The sequence below is a fragment of the Tupaia chinensis genome, unplaced genomic scaffold, assembly GCF_000334495.1.
Source record: "Tupaia chinensis unplaced genomic scaffold, TupChi_1.0 Scaffold000175_1, whole genome shotgun sequence".
NCBI lineage: Eukaryota > Metazoa > Chordata > Mammalia > Scandentia > Tupaiidae > Tupaia > Tupaia belangeri.
Genome location: NW_006159650.1, coordinates 250,035 through 271,826, shown reverse-complemented (window position 1 = coordinate 271,826; position 21,792 = coordinate 250,035). Strand labels below are relative to the sequence as shown.

Here is a 21,792-nt window from a genome sequence, read left to right as displayed (position 1 = left end):
TATATATATCAGGTGGACTGAGCAAAGGCAATAAGACACCAATGCTGAGATGATACAGAAGCTGGAATCACTAGATAAGGATTTTAAAGCTGCTATCTGAAAATAATGCAACAGTCAATAATAGACAAATGAAAAAATTAGAAAGCCTCAGAAAATAAACAGAATATACAAAGAGGAGCCAAATAGAAATTTTAGAACTAAAAAATTATTATCACAGAAATAAAAGAACATGTATGTTAGTACTTGTATATGTGAACCCATCATAGAACTAAACACACATAGGCAAACACAAAAAAGTGGGTGTGTAAAACATGTTCAAATCTGGAAAAGACTTCAGTCAAGTTAATGACATTGTCCTAGTGTTTATTTCCTGACTGAGATAATGAATTATGGTTACAAGGTGAGAGGTGACATATGTTATCACAGTAGAAGCTATACAAAATGATACACAGAAACTCTTAGTCCTGTTTTTCTAACTTCTTGTGAATATCAATCTATTTAAGGGACCAGCAGATGATGTACTGGCTACATTGCTGGACTCCCATGTAGTCGACTGCTGTTCAAATCCTGGACAAAGTGGCTTAAAACTCATGCCGGGCACATGTGTGTGTGTGCCCAAATATCCCAAGAAGAAAGAAGGAGAAAGGACTGTGGTGTGGCCATGACCTCTGGTGACGGGAGGGTGATTTGTCGCTACCTCTCTGGCAAGTGCATGTGCCCTATCGCAAAAATCTCTAAAAACAAACAAGAAACCCCCCCCCAAAAAAAATCTAAAAACTTCTATTTCAAAATAAAAAGCATTTTTGGGACCAGCATTTGGCATAATGGCTGGACTCCCATGTAGTCAACCGCAGATTCAAGTCTTGGACCTGGTGTCTTAAACTCACACCAGGCGTGTGTGCATGCATGCCCAAGATCGCAAGAGGAGAACAGAGGAGCAGGGATTGTGGCGTGGCCATCTCCCTAGGGGGGGCGATTTCTCGCTTTCTGTCGCTCTGTCTCTGTCTGTCTTTCTGGCAGGCGCACACACCCTATAGCAAAAACCTCTCCAAGAAAAATAAAATAAAATAAAAATAAAAGGTATTTTTAAAAAAATGGCTTGTATACATAGGAATATTTCATACTCATGCTCCAAATTAAAGCTAAATCTGGGCCAGTCCATGGTGGAGTGGTTAAGGAGGCTGGATCTCACTTGGCCAACTATACATGTCAAGTCTCAGACCTAGAGACTTGAAAAACAGTAGGCGTGTATGCAAGCATACTAGGAATTCAGAGAGGAGAAAGGAAGGAGAAGGGATTGCAGCATGACTGTTCTCCATGGGGCTGCTCTCTTGTGTACACCAGCTCTTTCTCTGGCAAGTGCACGTGCCCTCTAGCAAATTAAAAAAAAAAAAAAAAAAAAAAAAGAAGCTAAATCCATAAGATTATTTTTTTGCCAAGATGAACTATTTTAGAATAGAATTTTCTTATTTCTTTATTAGCTGAGTGATGAACCTTCCATGCTTAACCATGCCTGGAGAGCAAAGAGCTGGAGAGAATCCAGCCAGAGTCCTAGTCCTACTGTGACAGGGAAGGGTTCCCACACTGGCCGGCCACTTCATCTCTCAAAGTCTTTGTTTCTCCTTTGTGAAACTAGAATGTTGTAATTTGAATGTGTCTCCCCAGAAATTCATGGGTTGGGATTTGACTGTAAAGGTATTAAGTGAGAACCGAATTCCCTCACGGTGCCCCCTGGGTAAGACCTCGTGGGCGGTGACTGGTTTACTGTGACTGTGTCATGAAGGCAATGGCCTCATGAATTGATTAACTCATGGAAACCCAATGCGTTCTAGCGCTTGTGAGAAGGGGTAGGCCTTGTGAAACCTGGCATTGTAAAAGAGAGATCAGTCAGGACCTGTCTCTCTCTGTACATGCCTGCCATCCTCTGAGCTTCCGTCAGTCATGGATCGTCCCTCAGCTAGGACCCTGGAATTTTTAGCCACTAGAATCATGAGTTTGTAAATACATTTCTATCTTTATAAATCACACAGGCTCAGGGATTTCTGTTAGCAATGCAGTAAAGGACTGAGATGTAGAGTGATGTCCCTCTCCTGTTCACCCCAAAGGGCACAAATCCTACTGATGACCATAGCTACTGACCAACGCTTAGACTGCAGACCAAGTTTTGCCAGTCAGTGGCAACAAAACTTTAGACAGGTGCTAATCTGAGTATCAGTTTCCCGTGTAAAAATAGAGACACATATGTACACGACAATAGGAAGATTTGAAAGACAGCAGCTGCTAATGAGAATTCATTCAGCTTAGTGACCAGCAGTTAGCATATTGACTATATTGCTGAACTCCCATGTAGTTGACCACAGTTCGAGTCCTGGACCCGGTGGCTTAAACTCACGCTGGGCGCGTGTGCATGCGTGCCCAAGATACTGAGAGGAGAAAAGAGGAGAAGGGACTGTGGCATGGCCATCCCCCCCGGGGGATGATTTCTCACTTTCTTCTCTGTCTTTCTGGAGAGTGCAAGCGCCCTACTGCAAAAAAACAAAACAAAACAAAACAAAAAAACCCTCTCCAACAACAACAAAAAGAATTCATTCCGCTTAAAGAAGAGAAGTGTTTCCTCCAGATCTTTCTGCTCTTCTAGGAAGAAGCCTTTCTGAGGGGCAAAGTCTAGCCTCACCTCATTTTAGAAAAATGGCATTTTGCCCTTTTTGTAGAAAAAAAATCACTAGGTTTTTTTTTTTTTTTGGAGAGATTTTCACTGTAGGGCGCGTGCGCTCGCCAGACAGACAGAGAGAGACATAGAGACAGAAAGCGAGAAATCACCCCCCAGGGGGGATGGTCACGCCGCAATCCCTTCTCCTCCATTCTCCTCTCGGGATCTTGGGCACGCACGCACACGCGCCCGGCGTGAGTTTTAAGCCACCGGGTCCAGGACACGAACCGCGGTCGACTACGTGGGAATCCAGCGACATAGCCATTACGCTAACTGCTGGTTCCCAAAATCACTAGGTTTATTGTAGTTTTTTTTTTTAATTCTATTTACTTATTTCTTCCATAAGCATGCATGTTCGTGCATAAGAGAGAACCCACAATAGAGTCTTTTGTGTTTTTTTGAGACTTTTGCAATAGGGTACATGTGCTCTCCAGAGAGAAAGAGAGAGACAGAGATGTAGAAAGTGAGAAATCACCCCCCAGGGGGGATGGCCACACCACAATCACTTCTCCTCTGTACGACTCCTGGGATTTTGGGCATGCATGCACATGCGCCCAGCATGAGATTTAAGCCAACAGGTCCAGGAATGGAACCGTGGTCAACTACATGGGAGTCCAATGACATAACCATTACACCATCTGGTGGTCCCCACAATAGGGTCTTGATACAAACCTGGAAACTTCCTTTATGGGACTGCCTCACAGCACTGCGTTTTACCACTGCACCACCATCTGGCTCCCTATGTTTCTTCTTGATCAATGTAAAATTTTAAAAAATGATTGTATAGGCTGGCAGGTGGCGTGGTGCTTAAGGGTGCTGGACTCCCCCATGGCCAACTGTGGTTAGAGACCTGGATCTGGCAGCTTTCCTTCTCACTTTCCTTCTCTCTCTCTCATTTGCTGGTAAAATCTAAAGAATAAATAAAGAAAATTATTCTTTAAAAAATTATGGTATATATTGGGACCAGCAGTTAGTGTAATGGCTATGTTGCTAGACTCCCATGTAGTCAACCGCGGTACGAGTCCTGGACCCAGTGGCTTAAGCTCACGCCAGGCGCGTGTGCATGCGCACCCAAGATCACAAGAGGAGAATGGAAGAGAAGGGATTGTGGTGTGACCACTCCCCCAGGGGGTGAGTTCTCGCTTTCTGTCTCTCTCTGTATTTCTGGTGAGCGCACATGCCCTATAGCAAAAACCTCTCCAAAAAAAAAAATATATTGTATATATTTAAGATACATAACATGATGTTTAGCTGTACTCATCTTGGTACACATGCACATGGTGAAGTGATCACTACAGTCAAACAAATTAACAACCAAATGATATCATGTAATTACTTTTCAGAGTACCTAAAATCTACTCTTGGCAAATTACCATTACACAATATTAACTATAGTCCTCGTGTTACAGCTCTCTAGTGTTACTCATCCTATATAACTGTACCTGTGTCCCCATTAACCTATATCTTCCTGTCCTCCTCATCAACCTAAGATTTATGTCACTCTTTGGAGCTGGACATTGACCTCTTTCAATGCTAGCTAGTGCTATAAATAAGAACAAAGGACCCCTGAGGGCCTCCCAGAAGATGAATAGTAGACAAGCTCTATTCCTGCCTTTTCAGTTAGGCCAAAACTATTCACTATGGTATGTGACTTGGAAGCTTCTGGTGCATCTCTCCTTTAAGGGAGTCATGGACATCGCTACCCCAGAGGGCATCTCAAGGCCAGTTAAGTTTATAAAAGCTGTCAAAGACGCTTTTACCCCAAGGTCTCACGGAGGGCCTCTCAGGGGACAATGACGACATACAGGAAATGCTTTGTAAATTGTTAGTTGATCAAAAATGAAAATGTGGTTAAATGTATATATTTTAAAAACATGTAGTCTTTTTGTAGAAATAAAGCATCCAAGTTATCCAAAGTGGAGAGTACTACTCACTTAGAATTTCTTTTTTGCCTCAGAGTTCAAAACTTACTTCCTAATTAGGTCAGCATTATGCTGACTTTATTATCTATATGAATATTTACTATATGACGATATAGAACTAAGTATATTTATTATATATTACTTTAATATTTACCTTTCTTTTTTTGAGGTTTTTGCTATAGGGCACATGTGCTCGCCAGAAAGACAGAGAGAGACAGAGAGACAGAAAGCAAGAAATCACTCCCCAGGCGGGTGGCCACGCCGCAATCCCTTCTCCTCCATTCTCCTCTCGGGATCTTGGGCACACATGCACATGTGCCCGGTGTGAGTTTAAGCCACGAGGTCTGAGACTCGAACCGTGGTCAACTCCATGGGAGTCCAGTGACATAGCCATTATGCTAACTGCTGGTCCCTTAATTATTTTTTTAAGAGAAAATTTTTTTTTTTTTTTTAGAAAGCAAGAAATCACCCACAGGTGGGATGGTTATGCCACAATCCCTTCTCCTCCATTCTCCTCTCAGGATTTTGGGCATGCATGCACATGCACCCAGTGTGAGTTTCAAGCTGTGGGGTATGGGACTCGAACCGGGGTTGACTATGAGGGAGTCCAGTGAGGTAACCATTATGCCATCTACTGGTCCCACTTTAGTATTTCTTACTTTAATAATAGTAAATATACAACTAATATTAATACTTGTTCCTGAAGGTGCCAAAATCATTATCAAGATCACTGAGGGGTGCAAAGGGGGAACAAGGAGGCTCAAACACTGATCTGGAGGTAAAGGACTGGAGGGAAGGGAATGGGCAGGAGCCCTAGCTGTCCCTCCCCCTCCTAATGTCATGGACAGAGTCCTTCTCTGACAAATTTCAAAAAAATTTTTAGAGCAAAATAAATTCATACTTTTCTCTTTTTAATTGTCAGAGGGTGTGTGTGCTCCCAGAAAGAGAAAGAAAGCACTCCCAGTGGGATGTAGTCATGCTGCAATACCTTCTCCTCCATTTTTCCATCCTGCCAGGGTTTTAGGTGTGTGCGTGCACACATACACATACACACGTGCACACTGCTGGTGTGTTTTTCAAGCCGCCAACACCAGAATTCGAACTTCCATGTAAGATCTAGCTCTCTTATCCATTAGGCCATTATGAATTAAATTCATACTTTAATTTTCCATTAACTTTATGAAGTTCCCCCATGATATTTTTGAAAATTTATGATGCAAAGAATATAGTTAAGCATAAAGGAAAGAAATAAACTGTTGAAGAAATATGGGACTCTTCTCCAAAATCTTGTTCCTTTGGGGCCAGTAGGTAGCGTAGTGATTAAGGCACTGGAATCCCACATGGCTGACTGCAGTTCAAGTTCCAGAACCGATGGGTTGAAACTCAAGCTGGACTTGTGTGTGTGTGTGCGTGTGCCCAAGACCCTGGGAGGAGTGGAGCAGAAGGGACTGTGGCGTGGCCATCCCCCCGGAGGGTGATTTCTCACTTTTCCTGTCACTGTCTCTGTTTCTCTCTCTAGTGAGTGCACACACCCTAAGGCAAAAACCTCTTAAAAACAAAAAACTCTCTTTAAAAAAAACCCACTCCTAGTCTCAACTGAAGCTATTAGAGGGACGATTATAAACACAGAATAACCTGGCTCTAGGAGACAGTGCTGACAAAATATTCCTATGCTGAACAGTCAGACTAGTAAAAACTTCCTAACAAAATTAATACAAGTATAATAATTTACTTTTAAAATAGAGTTTCAGATTTATTAACCTATTTCTGAAGATTTTCTTGGATAACCCCTGCAGAGCACATCTGATCATTGTGCCAGACATGCCATTCTTGGGTCCATCTATGCCTTTGGGAGAAGGGGTGGGTGGGCTGGTGGTGAAGGCTGGTCACTGCTGTGGCCTGAATGTTTGTCTCCGCCAAACTCATACTGAACAATGATTTCAATTGACAGAGGGTGTGTGTGTTCACCAGAGAAACAGAGAGGGAGAGGGAGAAAGCACCCATCATGAGGAATGGTCACCTCGATTCTATTCCTTCTCCTCCAACTCTCTTTACCCTGACTGGGTTTTGGGCATGCACATATACTGCTGACATGTTTTTTAAGTCACCAGGACCAGGACTGAAGCATGGTCAGCTAAGTGGGATCTGGCTCACTTAACCACCTAGCTACAGGCTGGCACCTCCTGTTGAAATTTAATTGCAAGCAATGGTTTTGGGAGGTAGAGGCTTTGCACAGTGATTAGGTCATAATGGCCCCACTGTCACTGGTAGGATGGGTGCCCATATCAAAGGGTTGAGTTCATCACCCTTTTGCCTTCCGCCGTGGGATGATGCAGCAAGAACACCTTTGCTAAACACCAGCCCTTAGATATTGAACTTCCCAGTCCCAGAACTATGAGCTAAAAACCTCCGTGCATTATAAATCGCCCAGTTGTAGGTGTTCTGTGATAGCAGCACAAAACAGACTGAGACGGCTGTCTTACCTTGTATCAGCGGTAGGTAAAGGTGGTATTGATCAAGTTCTCCACTGAAGACAGCAAAAGCCTGGCGCTTTAACAGCATGGCTTTCTGCTCAAAACTGGAGAAGAGTTTTAAAGAACTGCTCTGCATGTCTAGGATAAATGCAGGAAATAAGTTACACTTAGAAAAACCACAGTTAGAGGTAGGTGACAGGAAATTCATACTAGTGTAATTCCTATCTTCCCTGGTGAAAGTCACATCCTTGACTATGTGAGGGCATGTGACTATTACACCCATGTGTATTTTTAAAAATACTTCTTTCTTTTTTTTTTTCTTGAGAGATTTTCGCTATAGGGCGCGTGTGCTCACCAGACAGAGAGAGACATAGAGACAGAAAGTGAGAAATCACCCCCCAGGGGGGATGGCCACACCACAATCCCTTCTCCTCCATTCTCCTCTTGGGATCTTGGGCACGCACGCACACGCGCCCAGTGTGAGCTTTCAGCCACTGGGTCCGGGATGCGAACCGCGGTCGACTACGTAGGAGTTCAGTGACATAGCCATTACGCTAACTGCTGGTCCCCAAAATACTTATTTCTTCAATGACACTTAATGACAGAGCATTAGAAGAGGATCTGAGGTGAAAGGATATCATCCTAATAAGTTAAAATGAATTAAGGAACATATTATTTTCAATACAAATGTCAAGATATAAGCCTGACTACTTTCAGCAGTATTTATTTTGCAGCTATAAAGCTGTAAGAAAGGTTGTCAAGGTATTATTGCCAACAGACGATAACTGGCAAGACTCATTCACTTAGTTCTGACATATTAGCAAACTCCATGACAGTCTGTATCTTAGTACCACAGAAGGTTTGAGTAGGATCTGAAATCCATGGTAAAAGTTCATTATGAAGCTCTGGCCCTATAAGAGTGTTATATGCAAACGACATAGAACTTACTCATTAAGTCCTTAAACATTGTTTTCTCATGAGTCAGGAGATGGTCAATAATGGACTTCCAACTGGATATAAAAAAAGACAAAAATTTAAAAATTAAATATGTTATGTATAATTTGATTAAAAGCATCAAAAAATGCTCCCTTAAGATCTATTAATAACTGATTTTTTTTGAGAGGTTTTTGCTATAGGGCATGTGCACTCGCCAGAAAGAGAGAGACAGAGACAGAAAGCGAGAAATCACCCCCCCAGGGGCGTGGCCACGCTGCAATCCCTTTTCCTCCATTCTCCTCTCGGGATCATGGGCATGCACGCACAAGCGCCCGGTTTGAATTGAAGCCACTGAGTCCGGGACTCAAACTGCGGTCGGCTACACGGGAGTTTAGCGACATAGCCATTACGCTAACTGCTGGTCCCAATAGTTGATTTCTGAAAAGAAGTTAGTGACACAAATAAAGAGGTTTTCTTTTTTTTTTTCTTTTTTGTTTTTTTTTAAATAAGGACACGCAAAGAAAATGCTTCTCTTTGTATACTTAACATACAGAATGAATAATGAGGTTTCTTAGCTAACAAAGTTAACAACATACTCTGGTTTTTTCAAGGGTTGCCCTTGAACATGCTCACAAAGGAGGATATTCATGTAGCTGTGTTGATCAAAAGGCATGGGGGCTGCCTTTGGGGTAATGGAGAAGCCACATCTGACCGCTGCCTAGGCCTGGCAAGGCTGACCAGTCAGAGAAAGCCCTTTGTGGAGCCCTGTTGTGACCCCTGCTTCCTGCCAAACTGCTCAACTGCCCTTACCACCAGATTGTTTCAAATACCGTATAGAGATTAACCACATGAGTGCAGACACCTCACCCCAGACGACCTTAGGTAGGTGAAGTCCTTTCCTTTGAGCCTGTTGCTGTTGCTACGTGACACCTGGCATGGAGGACTGCTAACTGCCTCTCTCTGGTTGCCCTGCCCAGTGTAGGGATCTGTAAGGAATAAAAAATCCTGAACTCTGGGACCAGCAGATGGCGTAATGTTTACCTCGTTGGATTCCCACAGTCGACTGTGGTTCAAGTCTTGGACCCTGCAGTTTAAAAAACACACCAGGACCAGCTACATGTGCGTGCCCAAAATCCCAAGAGAAGAATAGAGGAGAAGGGACTGCAGTGTGGTCATTCCCCCAGGGGATGATTTCTCTTTTCCTTTTCTTTTTTTTCTTTTTGGAGAGGTTTTTTGCTATAGGGTGTGTGCGCTCACCAAACAGACAGAGAGAGACATAGAGACTGAAAGCGAGAAATCACCCCCCAGGGGGGATGGCCATGCCACAATCCCTTCTCCTCCATTTTCCTCTCGAGATCTTGGGCACTCACGCACACACACCCGGCATGAGTTTTAAGCCACCGGGTCCGGGACTTGAACCACAGTCAACTATGTGGGAGTCCAGCGACATAGCCATTACGCTAACTGCTGATCCTGGGGATGATTTCTTTTCTGTCTCTGTCTTCTCTGTCTCTGGCGAGCTCACACTACCCTATAGTAAAAATTTCTCTCATAAAAACAAATAAGGACCAGCAGTTGGTGTAATAGCTACGTCACTGGACTCCCATGTAGTTGACCGTGGTTAGAGTCCTGGACCCAGTGGCTTAAACTCATGCCACATTTGCGTACGTGCCCAAGATTCTGAGAGGAGAATGGAGGAGAAGTGATTGCAGCGTGGCCATCCTCCCTGGGGGGTGATTTCTTGCTTTCTACCTCTCTGTCTGTCTCTGTCTTTCTGGTGAGCATACACACTCTATAGCAAAAACCTCTCCAAAACACACACACACACACACACACACACACACATACAAACCAAACAAATAAAAACTCTAAACTTTCACACTATGGTTGTGTCACTGAAGTGGTGCCTGCAATCAGACCCCTGCGGGTGATGGCCAGCTGTACGGATGCATGTAAGCGGATCGCCCACTGTGCTCTCTGTCCTGGCCTCTGCTGGCTAGTGGGGATAGAAGGCGCCAATTAGGTTAATAAGGAAACTCAAAGAATTTCATTTAAAAATAGGGTATGAAAACAAAAACTATCCTTAACTTTTTTTTTTGAGAGAGCTTTTTGCAGGACCAAAAGATGGCATAGTGGTTACATCACTGGACTCCCATGTGGGAGTCTAAAAAAATACAGATTTTTGCTATAGCACATGTGCACTTGCCAGGGAGACAGAGAGAGAGACACACACACAGAGAAAGAGAGAGTGGCAGAGAGAGAGACAGACAGAGAGAGAGTGACAGAGAGAGAGAGAGAGAGACAGAAAGCAAGAAATTGCCCCTCAGGGCACATGGCCACACTGCAATCTCTTCTCCAGTTTCCTTTCAGGATTTTAGGCACATACACACACACACCTGGCCTGAGTTTCAAGTCACTGGGTCTGGGATTTGAACTGCGGTCAGCCATGTGGGAGTCCAGCAATGTAACCGCTACACCATCTGCTGGTCCAGCTATTCTTAGCTCTTACTCTCCTGAGCTAGCTTAGTCTTGCCCAGCAGACAGCAGATCACACTGATGGAAACCACAAGGTGCCAGTAGTTGGCTGGTAGTGGCAGGGTGACTTTCAGGCCATGCAAAGAGGTTCCCCTCATCTCCACCCTCCACCCCTGCTTCATAAAGACTATTCAGCCCAGCCAATGGAGGGTACTGAGTGGTTCTGTTTATCTCTGGAGAAAAAGCACAGCATACACCTCTCCTCTGTCTCAGTAGATCTCTGCTGCAGGCTCGTGATGCCACCAGGGTCACCCACGGCTTTGTCATCTTAATGTCAGTCCAATATCATGTGATTACAAGATAAGAGAGCACTAGACCAGGTATCACTGGAGTCCACACACTCTTTAGAATAAAGTCTCTGAGGGGCCAGCAGGTGGCGTGGTGGTTGAGGGCGCTGGACTCCCACATGGCCAATCACGGTTCGAGTACTGGGCCTGGAGGCTTGCTTTCTCTCTCTCTCTCTCTCTCTCTCTTTTTTTTTGGTGGATAAGGGCACTGGATTCCCACATGGCCAACAACGGTTCGAGTCTCAGACGTGGTGGCTTGCTTTCTCATTTTCCCTCTTTCACTCTCTCTCTCTGTGTCTTTCTGATCAAATTAAAATAAATAAATAAATAAAATGAATGAATAAATAAAATTAAATAAATAATTCTTTAAAAAAAGAAATATGTAGGTTATCAAAGGTATTTTATGGTAGATCAAATAAAAGTCAACATTTATTTAGCAATTATTTACATGGTAAAATCTTATGATATACACTGTTATGGAAACAATTGATTAAGCTTACATATCCTTGATTTACTTAGGTTTACATCTTCTTTGCATAGGATGCAATATTTCTGTATATGTAAATATACATAGGACCAATTAAGACCTGTAAAAATCAATGTTGTAGAGGGGCCACCAGTTGGCATGGTGGTTAAGTCTCTGGACACTCCCACATGACTAACCACTGTTTGAGTCCCAGACCTAGTTGCTTTCTTTCTCACATTTCTCTCTCTCTCACTCTGTTCCTCCTTGGTCAAATTAAAATAAATAAAGTTAAATAAAATAATTCTTAAAAACAAAACAAAACAAAACAAGAATAGTCTCTGAATTAAGTGAAATCCTTCCTTTGATAAATAGGGTACCTGTGTATTTTAAGAGTTCATCTTTTGCAGAGAACGCGTGGTTCACATGTAAACCTAGGAGAGCTGTGTCCTATTATCCCGGGTTGATGCTACCTATGGGTCTCCTTTCATTTCAGGAAGAATTAGTTATGTAACCAAAAAACCATTCCCATGTGAAGATTTAGAGCACTTTTTACCAGGTCAGCAATTCTTACTGAACACAAGAAGTATCCATCTGAAAAAAGGCAGGGTCCAAAAACAGGTCGAGGACGTCTTTCTTCCAGGCTCGTTTGGTATAGGCATAGCCACTCAGGGAGCTCAGCAGCTGAGCTCCAGCCCGGAAGCTGGGTGCATTGTAGGCACTGCATGGGGGTGGGAAGAGCAAAGGGTCACGACCAAAGACCATGGAAAATCAGCTGATTCATTTCTCAACACACTGTTCAACATATGAGTGGGGATGGAGAGGAGGGTGTTACCTGTGATTGCGTAAGTATGGAAAAACATAATAAAGCAGACGGGAGATTAACGGCACTGCCTTCTCTTTCTCATCACTGCGATAAACCATGTCCAGAAGAGAAGCCAGAACCTGAAAATATAAGACCACAAGGACACAGAAGCCTCTTGAAGCAAGTGACAATGACACTTGGTCCTCAAAGCAGGACCTAACAAGAAGACCACATGGTGCAGCTGGAGGCCCATCTGGACTCCCAGGCTCACCTGGGGGGCACAGGCCACACTCACTGGCACCTGAGAATGAATGAAGGCCTGATGAGAGCATGCACATCCACACGGGGTGTCAAGTTGGGGGGTAGTTACCTCTGCCAGGAGAGAGAGGGCTTGCACGCTGTACACCGAAGGGGCAGATGCAGACACCATTGCTGAAGCCGCTGCAGCAGCATCTGATTTAGAAGGAGGTGATCATGTTTAACTGTGATGAGTGGTCACCATTACTGCCCTTGCCCCCGAAGCAGCACATGAAGCTAAGTCACGGGCTCCTGCCTTTCACACTGACTCCGACTATGTAACTCAGATATTTTTGTTAATGTTCAACTTCTGCAACTAAGAACTTGGATTTCTTTTTCTTTCTTTCTCTTTTTTTTTTTAGTTACATGAGCTTATCAGAGATAGACAGAGAGAGAGGGAAAATGAGAAAGAGAAGCCACCAGGTCTGGGACTTGAACCACGGTCGGTCTTGTGGGAAGTCCAGTAGCTCAACCATCATACCACCTGCAGGCCCCAAACCTGGATGTTTTGATCTCATAAATTAGCGCTGACTCACTATCTTTCTCCAGGTTCTGTTCTTTTTCTTTTAATTGCCAGAGGGCATGTGTGCTCACCAGAGAAAGACAGAGAGAAAGAGGGAAAGATCACTCCCTAGTAGTGCATGGTCAAGCCACAATCCCTTCCCTTCCATTTCTCCATTCTGTTGGGATTTTGGACATGCACACACAAGCCTGATATGTTTTTCAAGTCACCAGGGCTGGACTTGAACTGTGGTTGGCCATGTAGTATCCAGATCCCTTAACTACTAGGCAATGGGGATGGCCCTTTCCCCATTTCTATGCTTACCATCATTTTTGGAACTTTTGATATCCCCTTGGGTGACCCATCTAACATTATGGCCTCCAAGCCTCTGTCCTCTTCTCTTTGGATAATCTTTCACATGCCCCAGCTCAGCCACACACTCACCATCACACCCCAGACCTCACCCATTGCCAGAACCACCACACCCTACATCCCAAATCTCTATTTCCAGTAACCCACTCCAACTACCACCTGGGCAGTTTCCTAAATCCTGGCATTGGCCTCCAATTCCCAGACCACCCAGCAGCTCCTATAGCTCTTCACTCACCGCTGCCTCCCCACCTATGCCTGTGGCCCATCATCTCCCCAACAAACAGCCTTATCTCTTCTGTCTCTCTGAAGGACTCACCTAGGAAAGCACAATGCTGGCTAACCTCAACGACCTACGTCTTCCGTGTAGGTATGTGTTCTGGAGAAAACCATGCCACAGTGCTTTATTTCATGACCGCAGCTCTCAGAAAAACTCGATGCTACCGGCAACCCTATACTTGCGCCTGAGTCGTATGCTGGAGTTTCCACTCTCCAGCGTGATTCTTTTAGGTCCTCCCTTGATACCTATTACCATCTTCCCCTACTCAGCTAATAACTTCATATTTCATTGAGAAAATTAATTCTAGCTGGAACCCTCCCCACTTCCACTTGGTCACTATGAGTATTAACCCAGAGAATTTAAATCTAGGTTGTCTTATCTCCTACCTCAATAGACATGACCCCAGATCACATCAAACAACAATAATCCCATTTGTGGTATCAATCCTGGCCCTATGGCCACTGAGGACTTCATTTGCAAGTTATCCTCTCTTTCTTATATTAATTTCTTCCTCCCTACTAGTTTCCCTTTTTTGCTTCATGACCGTGTAGATTCCCATTTAAAAACAAATCAAACCAACAAACATGCTTCGATCCTTAGTCCCGCACACGGTTCCTGCGCTATTGGCAACTAGGCTTCAGTTATCTACTCACCATCTCCATTTCCTCATCCCACCTACTCCAGTATCCTCTCCGTCATCCTAACTGCCTTCCCTCATGACTTCCACACTGTCAAATCCAGAGGGTCCCTATTCTGTCTCACTCTAGTTCTCAGCAGCATCAACTGTGTTACTACTCTCTTCTTTTCTGTTCAAGTTTAAAAAATAAGTGATTACTTAATGGAAGCTACAGAGAGAGGAGTGGTGGGGAGAAAGAAAGCAACCCTGACAGGGCCCCACACTGCAATCCATAGTCTCAGCGTGTACTCAGGGACATCAACTCAGGACCCTGCCTGTGTGGATCCAGCTGTCCTACCATAAGGCCACACTCCTTTTTCCTTGGAAATAATCTTTTTCCTTTCTTTTTTTTTTTTTACTTTTTTTTAAAGAGATTTTTTCTATAGGGTGTGTATGCTTGCCAGAAAGACAGAGAGAGGTAGAGAGACAGAGAGTGAGAAATCACACCCCAGGAGGGTGGTCATGCCACAATCCCTTCTCTCCACTCTCCTCTAGGATTCTTGGGCAGACACACACATGCGCCTGGCATGAGTTTAAGCCACCGGGGTCCGGGACTCAACCCCAGTCGACTACATGGGAGTTCAGCAACATAGCCATTACGCTAATTGCTGGCCCTAGAACAGGCTTTTCTCATGGTTTCCCTAATGCTATGCTCTCTTGATTTTCCCTCTTAGCCCAGTAACTGCCTACTCATCTTTGCTCGCTCCTTCTCTTTTCGAGGCATCTCAGATTTTATGTACAAAAATCAAGATCAATTTCCCTTTCAAAATGTTTTCCAACAGTCTTCTTAATCTCAATCGTTTAGGTAAAAAAATCTAAGTCATCCTTGAGTGCATTTTTTTAAAAAAAATATCACCACATCCAATTTATCAGCAAGTCCTGTATCAGCCCTCCTCTCTCTACTGGTCTTGCCTCTAAGCCATTACCATTGCTTGCTCAAACCACAATGGAATCCTTATTTATTTATTTATTTATTTATTTGAGGTTTAATTTTAAAGGTTTTACGATAGGGTGCATTAACTGGCCAGAGAGACAGAGACAGAAAGTGAGAAATCACTCCCCTAGAGGAGCTGGTCATGCCACAATCCCTTCTCCTCCATTCTCCTCTTGGGATTTTGGGCATGCACACACATGTGCCTGGTGTGATTTTCAAGCTGCCAGGTCTGGTACTCAAACCACAGTCAACTATATGGGAGTCCACATCCATGTTATCTGCTGGCCACACTGTGTAATCCTTTTAACTGGACTTCTACTTTCTGCTCTAATATAATAGAATCTGTACTGCTCACAGCAGACAAAGTAAAGGTTTTGTTTAAAGATCTAATAAAATCTAGGACCAACAGTTAGCATAATGGCTACGTTGCTGGACTCTCATGTAGTCCACCAAGGTTCAAGTCCCGAATCCAGTGGTTTAGACTCACACTGGGCACGTATGTGTGCGTGCCCAAGGTCCTGAAAGGAGAATGGAGGGGATTGCGGCATGGTTATCTCCCCTAGGGGATGATTTCTCGCTTTCTGTCTCTCTCTCTCTGTCTTTTTGGAGAGTTTTTTTTTTTTTTTTTGCTTTAGGGTGCGTGCAACTGCCAGGTAGACAGAGAGAGACAGAGAGACAGAAAGCGAGAAATCACCCTCCAGGGGGGATGGCCACACCGCAATCCCTTCTCCTCTGTCTTTCTGGCGAGCGCATGCACCCTATACCAAAAACCTCTCAAAAAAAAAAGATCTAATAAAATCACATTGCTGCTCTAATTTCTTCAATAGCTTCCCACAACAAGCAGAATGAGATTCAGGCTCCTTGTCATACCCTCTGTCAAGCTCTCCAATCTTCAGTCCCATCCTGTCTCTGAAACCACATGGATCTTCAGGTTCTCTGCCTCGGGCCACTTGACCTCCAGGACTTGCCATCACATCTGGACAGTGCCTTCCAGACCTTTACCTGGCTTTCCCTTTCCATAATTTCTTAGCACAACGACCCTGTCCTTGGACATATGTTCTGTAACATCTATGTGACTCTCCCCACTCCTTGTCACCCCTTATCAATTTCTCTCATTTTCAACACAGTACTTAATACTACCTGAAATTCTCTTAGTAATGTACTTTTGTCAATAGAAATAACTTTTTTCTTCTTGCAGTTTTTTTTTACTCCAATCACTACATCTTTACCGCATACAAAACGAACCTTCTCAACTTGAATATAGTATATATTAGTCCAATCAAAGATATCATACACAATATAATCAGCAGATAATTTTCCATTTTTGTATCGAGTAAATGCTCTCCTTCTTTTTTTTCCCCTTGATCCCCTCTGTCTTTTTATTCTGAAATAATTTTAGACTTGTAGAAGAGCAGCAAAGAGATCTCTTAACAGTTTACTTTTGGACTATCATCTCTCCCATGCCCCGAAGAGCTGAGGCCCTGCTAACTTTGTTTCCTGCAATATACCAGCACTCAGAATACTGTGCGTGGCACCTACCAGATGTTTCTCTCCCAAGTTTATACCTCGGAGCCTGCACACCCAGGGCATGCACAGAAGCTATAGGTGGAGGAAAATGTATCCTCTGAAGCCTCATTCTGTACCATGCTTTATGTACACCGTGTTCATCCAGACTGAACCAAACTAGTTAGGATCCAAACACTCAGCTTTTCAGTACTCTCTTAATTTGCTAATTAAGGCTTATTGAGAAGTTCAAAAATTACTTCCAGCTTTGGAATTCTATGACTTCTGAAAATAAAATAAAATCAGGTAATTATTTTGTTACAATATTGTCTTGAGCTTAAATTTAATTATTGGACAAAAGTCAGGCCCAGTAACACTTGACTCAATGAAGTCAACCCACTACACGGTGCTACTAGGAATTGAATCAGCACATTAGCACCTGCGATATAATAACCGAGCGCAATTAGGCAGGTGGAAGCCAGCGCTCCTTCCCTACAACTACAGCTACAACCGTAACCACAGCTTGAGGAAGCATAATTGCTGTTTGTACTAGCAAGTAAGAGCATGCTAGTTAGTGTCTCATTATACAATAAAGTATAATTATTCCTCTTGCAAACCCAAGACTATCTATCAAACAAATATGGCAGAACAGACTGTGGGCTCACCCTGAGGGTTCAGTTGGTAGAGTACTAAATTGCAGAGCTGGAAACTACAAGGCCACTAGCAGGTTTAGATCCCCAGATTAGCCTAAAAACATGCTGGGCATGTTAGCATGTGCGAGGGTTCCTGAGGGCTGGGGAAAGAGGATCATGGTATAATGAGATCCTGTCAAAGGTGCTTCTCTTTCTCTGTGTGAATGTGCTATCAAGAATAAAATTGTAAAAGAAATCTTCAAAGGGCCAGCTAATGGTGGTTAGGGTACCCACATCCCACATGGCTGACATGGTTTGAGCCCTGGACTTGTAGGCTTGAGAAACATTCTGGGAGCATGTGTATATATGCCTAAAACCCTTAAAGGAGGGAGAAACAGGGGAGAAGGGCCTGCAGCATGACCATTCCCCATGAAAAGGTGGTTTCTCCATTTTTTCTCTCTCTCGAGTGTACATACCCTCTAGCTAATTAAAAAAAAAAAAGAAAGAAAGAAAAAAAACTTTAAAAATAAATAATAGACTGTGGTACCACAGTTTGTCTGCTCAGCACTCCATCCTTCCTCCCACTACGAAAAGAACTCTCTTTCCGGTGAGAGCCCCATTCCTGTGACTGCGGTGCATGGGCCCTTCCTTCCCTCCTCTGGGTCAGTGAAGACAAGCTCCATACATGGTGCTCTCCTCCTCCCTCCCCCTTCACCCTCTTGCCCTGAGATCCAGCTGCCGCCCACCTGCAACTTATGAGCCTCTTGTGGTCATTTCCTTACCTCATGGAACTGGCCTGTGGCTTGGGCCGCTTCAGAGGTATGCCTCTCAGGACCACTCCCTTACCTTCTGGAAGGAAGCATGCACACTGCACCCCCTCACATGAATATCACAAGATTAGAGGCACTAAACCCTAGATATACTCTGCTGATTCTGTTCACTGATCTGGTATTCTAACCTCTAAACAATGTACATCTTTACTTAATTTATGTGCGGTTTGTTTTCTTTCTTTTTCTTTCCCCCATAGAGCACATGTACCCACTAGACAGAGACAGAGACCAACAATGAGAAGGAAAGTGAGAAATTACTCCTCCTGGGGAGGGGAAAATGGCCATGCCACAATCCCTTCTCCTCTTTCAGACACACATATGCACCTGGTGTGATTTTCTTTTTTCTTTTCCTTTTAGTGAGCTTTTTGCTATAGGGTGTTTGCAGTTACCAGAGAGACAGAAAGTGAGAAATCATCCCCTGGGGTGATGGTATCAAGCTGCAATCTCTGTTCCTCAATTCTCCTCAGGATTTCTGGCATGCATGCACATATGCCTGGTGAGTTTTAAGACACCAGGTCTGGGACTTGAACTGCGGTCAACTATGTGGAAGTCCAGAGACATAACCATTATGCCATCTGCTGGTTCCACACCTGGTATGATTTTTTAAGCTGCCCAGGTCCGGGATATGTGGGAGTCCAGTATCTTAACCACTACACCTGGGACCAGCAGTTGGCAAAATGGCTATGTCACTGGACTCCCATGTAGTCGACCACAGTTCGAGTCCCAGACCCATGGCTGAAACTCACACCAGGTGCATGTGCGTGTGTGCCCAAGATCCCGAGAGGAGAATGAAAGAGAACGGACTGTGGTGTGGCCATCCCTCCCGGGGGGGTGATTTCTCGCTTTCTGTCTCTCTGTCTCTGTCTGTCTGGTGACTGCACACGCCCTATAGCAAAAACCTCTACAAAAAAAAAAACCACCACACCAGCTGTCGGTCCCTGCTTTGTTCTTAGTATATCACCTGAGCCTATATTCACTGATGGCAGGGACCATTCTTCATCCAGACATCAGTAGAGCTTCCTTAGTAAGTAAACTCACGTCTTTCTGCTGGACCTCTGGTTGCTCCCTTTGCAATAGGTAAACATCATGCAAAACCCCCTGCCGCCCAGAGTTGAGGACCCTCCAGGACAGTTAGGCATATGGTTTAACAACAGCCATCGAGAGTCCCTGCATGAGATTTGATGAATTTCTCTTGAGCATGTGATTCCTGCTATGACTAAAACAGACACGACCCTGGGCTTGTCATGTACATGAGCCACAAGTTCTGTTTTTGTTGTTTCTGTTTCTGCTGATCTAAAATGGATTTGTGTCACTTGCCAGAGAAGAAGCTTGACTCACTGACACTTCTCTCGTATGTTAAAAATGCTAACTTCAAGGGCCAGCCAGTGGCATGGTGGTTAAGGCCAACTGTGGGCTTTGAGTTTTGGACCTGGTGGCTTGAAAAAACATGCCAGGCGCATACCCAAAATCCCAAGAGGAAATGGAGGGGAAGGGATTATGGTGAATATCCTCTTTGCCCTCCCCTGAGAGACACTAATATGACACTGTCCAGTTTCTCCCAACAGCGGTGATCTACTGACCTACCCTGCCTGACTGACAGGTCTGTCTGGGGGTTAAGGCCCTGGCAGTCGACAAGCTAGCCTGTCAGGCTCACTTCGGGCTCTTCCAGAGTCACTTGAAGCTCTTGGTCTTCGGAGGAAACTGGTGAGCCTTCTTTGAGAGTCTCTTGGCCACTGTCCTAGAAAGCTAGACTAACAATAAGGGTAGCCCTTACCTATGTAACTGTTTTATAAAAATCTTCACTCTCAGGAAGGATTATTAGTCAGAAACGAAACACACAATATAACATATCTGACCACACCTTGCTGATTTACCAACTCTTCTTTCCACAGTTCTACAAAGAGGAACACATACATTCTCACTGTCTATGTCCCACATGGATTTCTATCACCAAGTCCACGTGAGTTATCTCGGACAGATACTTAGAAGGACCCTGTCTCAGCCCAGTGAAGGTTTGGCATGGTAGCATCTGTCACTTGGGATGATGACCACTGAGATCCTATTATATGTCATCCATATAACTTACACTGTAAGAAGTAAAAACAGCTGGCTTAGTTATTAGCTCTGAATATAAAAAATATATTAAAAAAAGAGGCTAAGAAGGAAGTTTTGCTTTTTCCTATGCTTAAACTTTTTTTATTGTTTCTAATACCTTTCTCCTCCTAGTTTTTTAACTCTGCTATGCAGTGTGTGCACTCCTCAGTGACACAGACGTAAAATGAGAAATCACCCAGAGCGGGAGGACCACACAGCAATCTCCTTTCCTCCACCCTCTTCTCGGGATCCTGGGCACATAAACACACACACACAAACACACAGACACATGCACACAGGCACCTGGTGTGTTCTCAAGCCGTTGGGTCCAGCACTTGTACCATGCAGTCAGCCGTGTGGGATCCAGCTGCCTTAACCACCATGCCCGCCACCTGCTGGACTTTTCCCAGTTTTGTTGAGGTATAATTTTCAAATAAAAGTGGTATATATATTCAAGGTTAAGACTTGATATTTTGATTGATGTTATATGCATGTATGTGTATATGTATGTATATATGTATATACATATATTTATATACATACATATATACACATATAAATGTGTGTGTGTGTGTGTGTGTGTATATATATATATATATATATATAGTGTAAATAATATAGCAAAATAATAACCTCAATAAAAACAACAGTTCTGTGACCAGCAGATGACATAATGGTTACATCCCTGGACTCCCACATAGTTGACCTTGGTTCAGTCCAGGATCCAGAGCCTTAGAAAACTGACGCTGGGTGCATGTGTGTACGTGCCTACGATCCTGAGAGGAAAATGGAGAAGGGATTGCTGCGTGGCCATCCCTCCAGGGGGTGATTTCTCACTTTCTCTCTGTCTTTCCAGTGAGAGCACAGGCTCTGTAGCAAAACAAACAAACGAACAAAAAAAAATTCTCTTAAAAAAAAAAAGAAACTATGAAAACAATGAGCATTTTCTTCATCTCACTAGTTATCAATTTTTTTTTTTTTTGTAATAAAAACACTTAACAGCTGGGACAAGCGGGTAGCTTGGTGGTTAAGGTTCTGGACACTCCCACGTGGTTGACAATGGTTAGAGTCCCAGACTGGGTGGCTTGCTTTCTCACTCTCCATCTCTCTCTCTCTGACTCTCTCTCGTCAAATTAGAATAAATGAATAAATAAAATTAAATAAATAATTCTTTTAAAAAATAAAAAAACAAAAGAAAAATATTTAACGGGGCCATGGTGATTAAAAGCACTGAATCCCCACATGGCTGACCATGGTTTAAGTCCCGGACCTGGTAGCTTGCCTTCTTACTTTCTCGTTCTCTCTCTCTGCTTAAATTAAAATAATACTAATAATGATAATAATAAATAAAATGAAATAAAATAATTATTTTAAAAAACACTTAAGATCTTTCTTTGGTAGTACTGTCTTCAGTTTAATTTTAAAAGTTATTTAATTTAATTTTATTCATCATTATTTTTTTAAATGTGAGGAGACAGAGAGACAGAGAGAGAGAGGAGAGGGAGGGGGAGAGAGAGAGAGAGAGAGAGGGGACAAGAGAGAG

At 43.6% G+C, this 21,792-nt stretch overlaps 1 protein-coding gene across 1 annotated transcript in view; it reads right to left on the bottom strand.

Annotated features, from left to right (window-relative positions):
• The window catches only part of DOP1B (DOP1 leucine zipper like protein B), a 156,093-nt gene that overhangs the window by 7,690 nt on the left and 126,611 nt on the right, over window positions 1-21,792 (bottom strand). Inside the window, 5 exon segments of the mRNA XM_027770948.1 lie at window positions 7,116-7,244; window positions 8,055-8,116; window positions 11,902-12,048; window positions 12,163-12,272; window positions 12,503-12,585. Coding sequence (XP_027626749.1) covers window positions 7,116-7,244; window positions 8,055-8,116; window positions 11,902-12,048; window positions 12,163-12,272; window positions 12,503-12,585 — 531 coding nt within the window.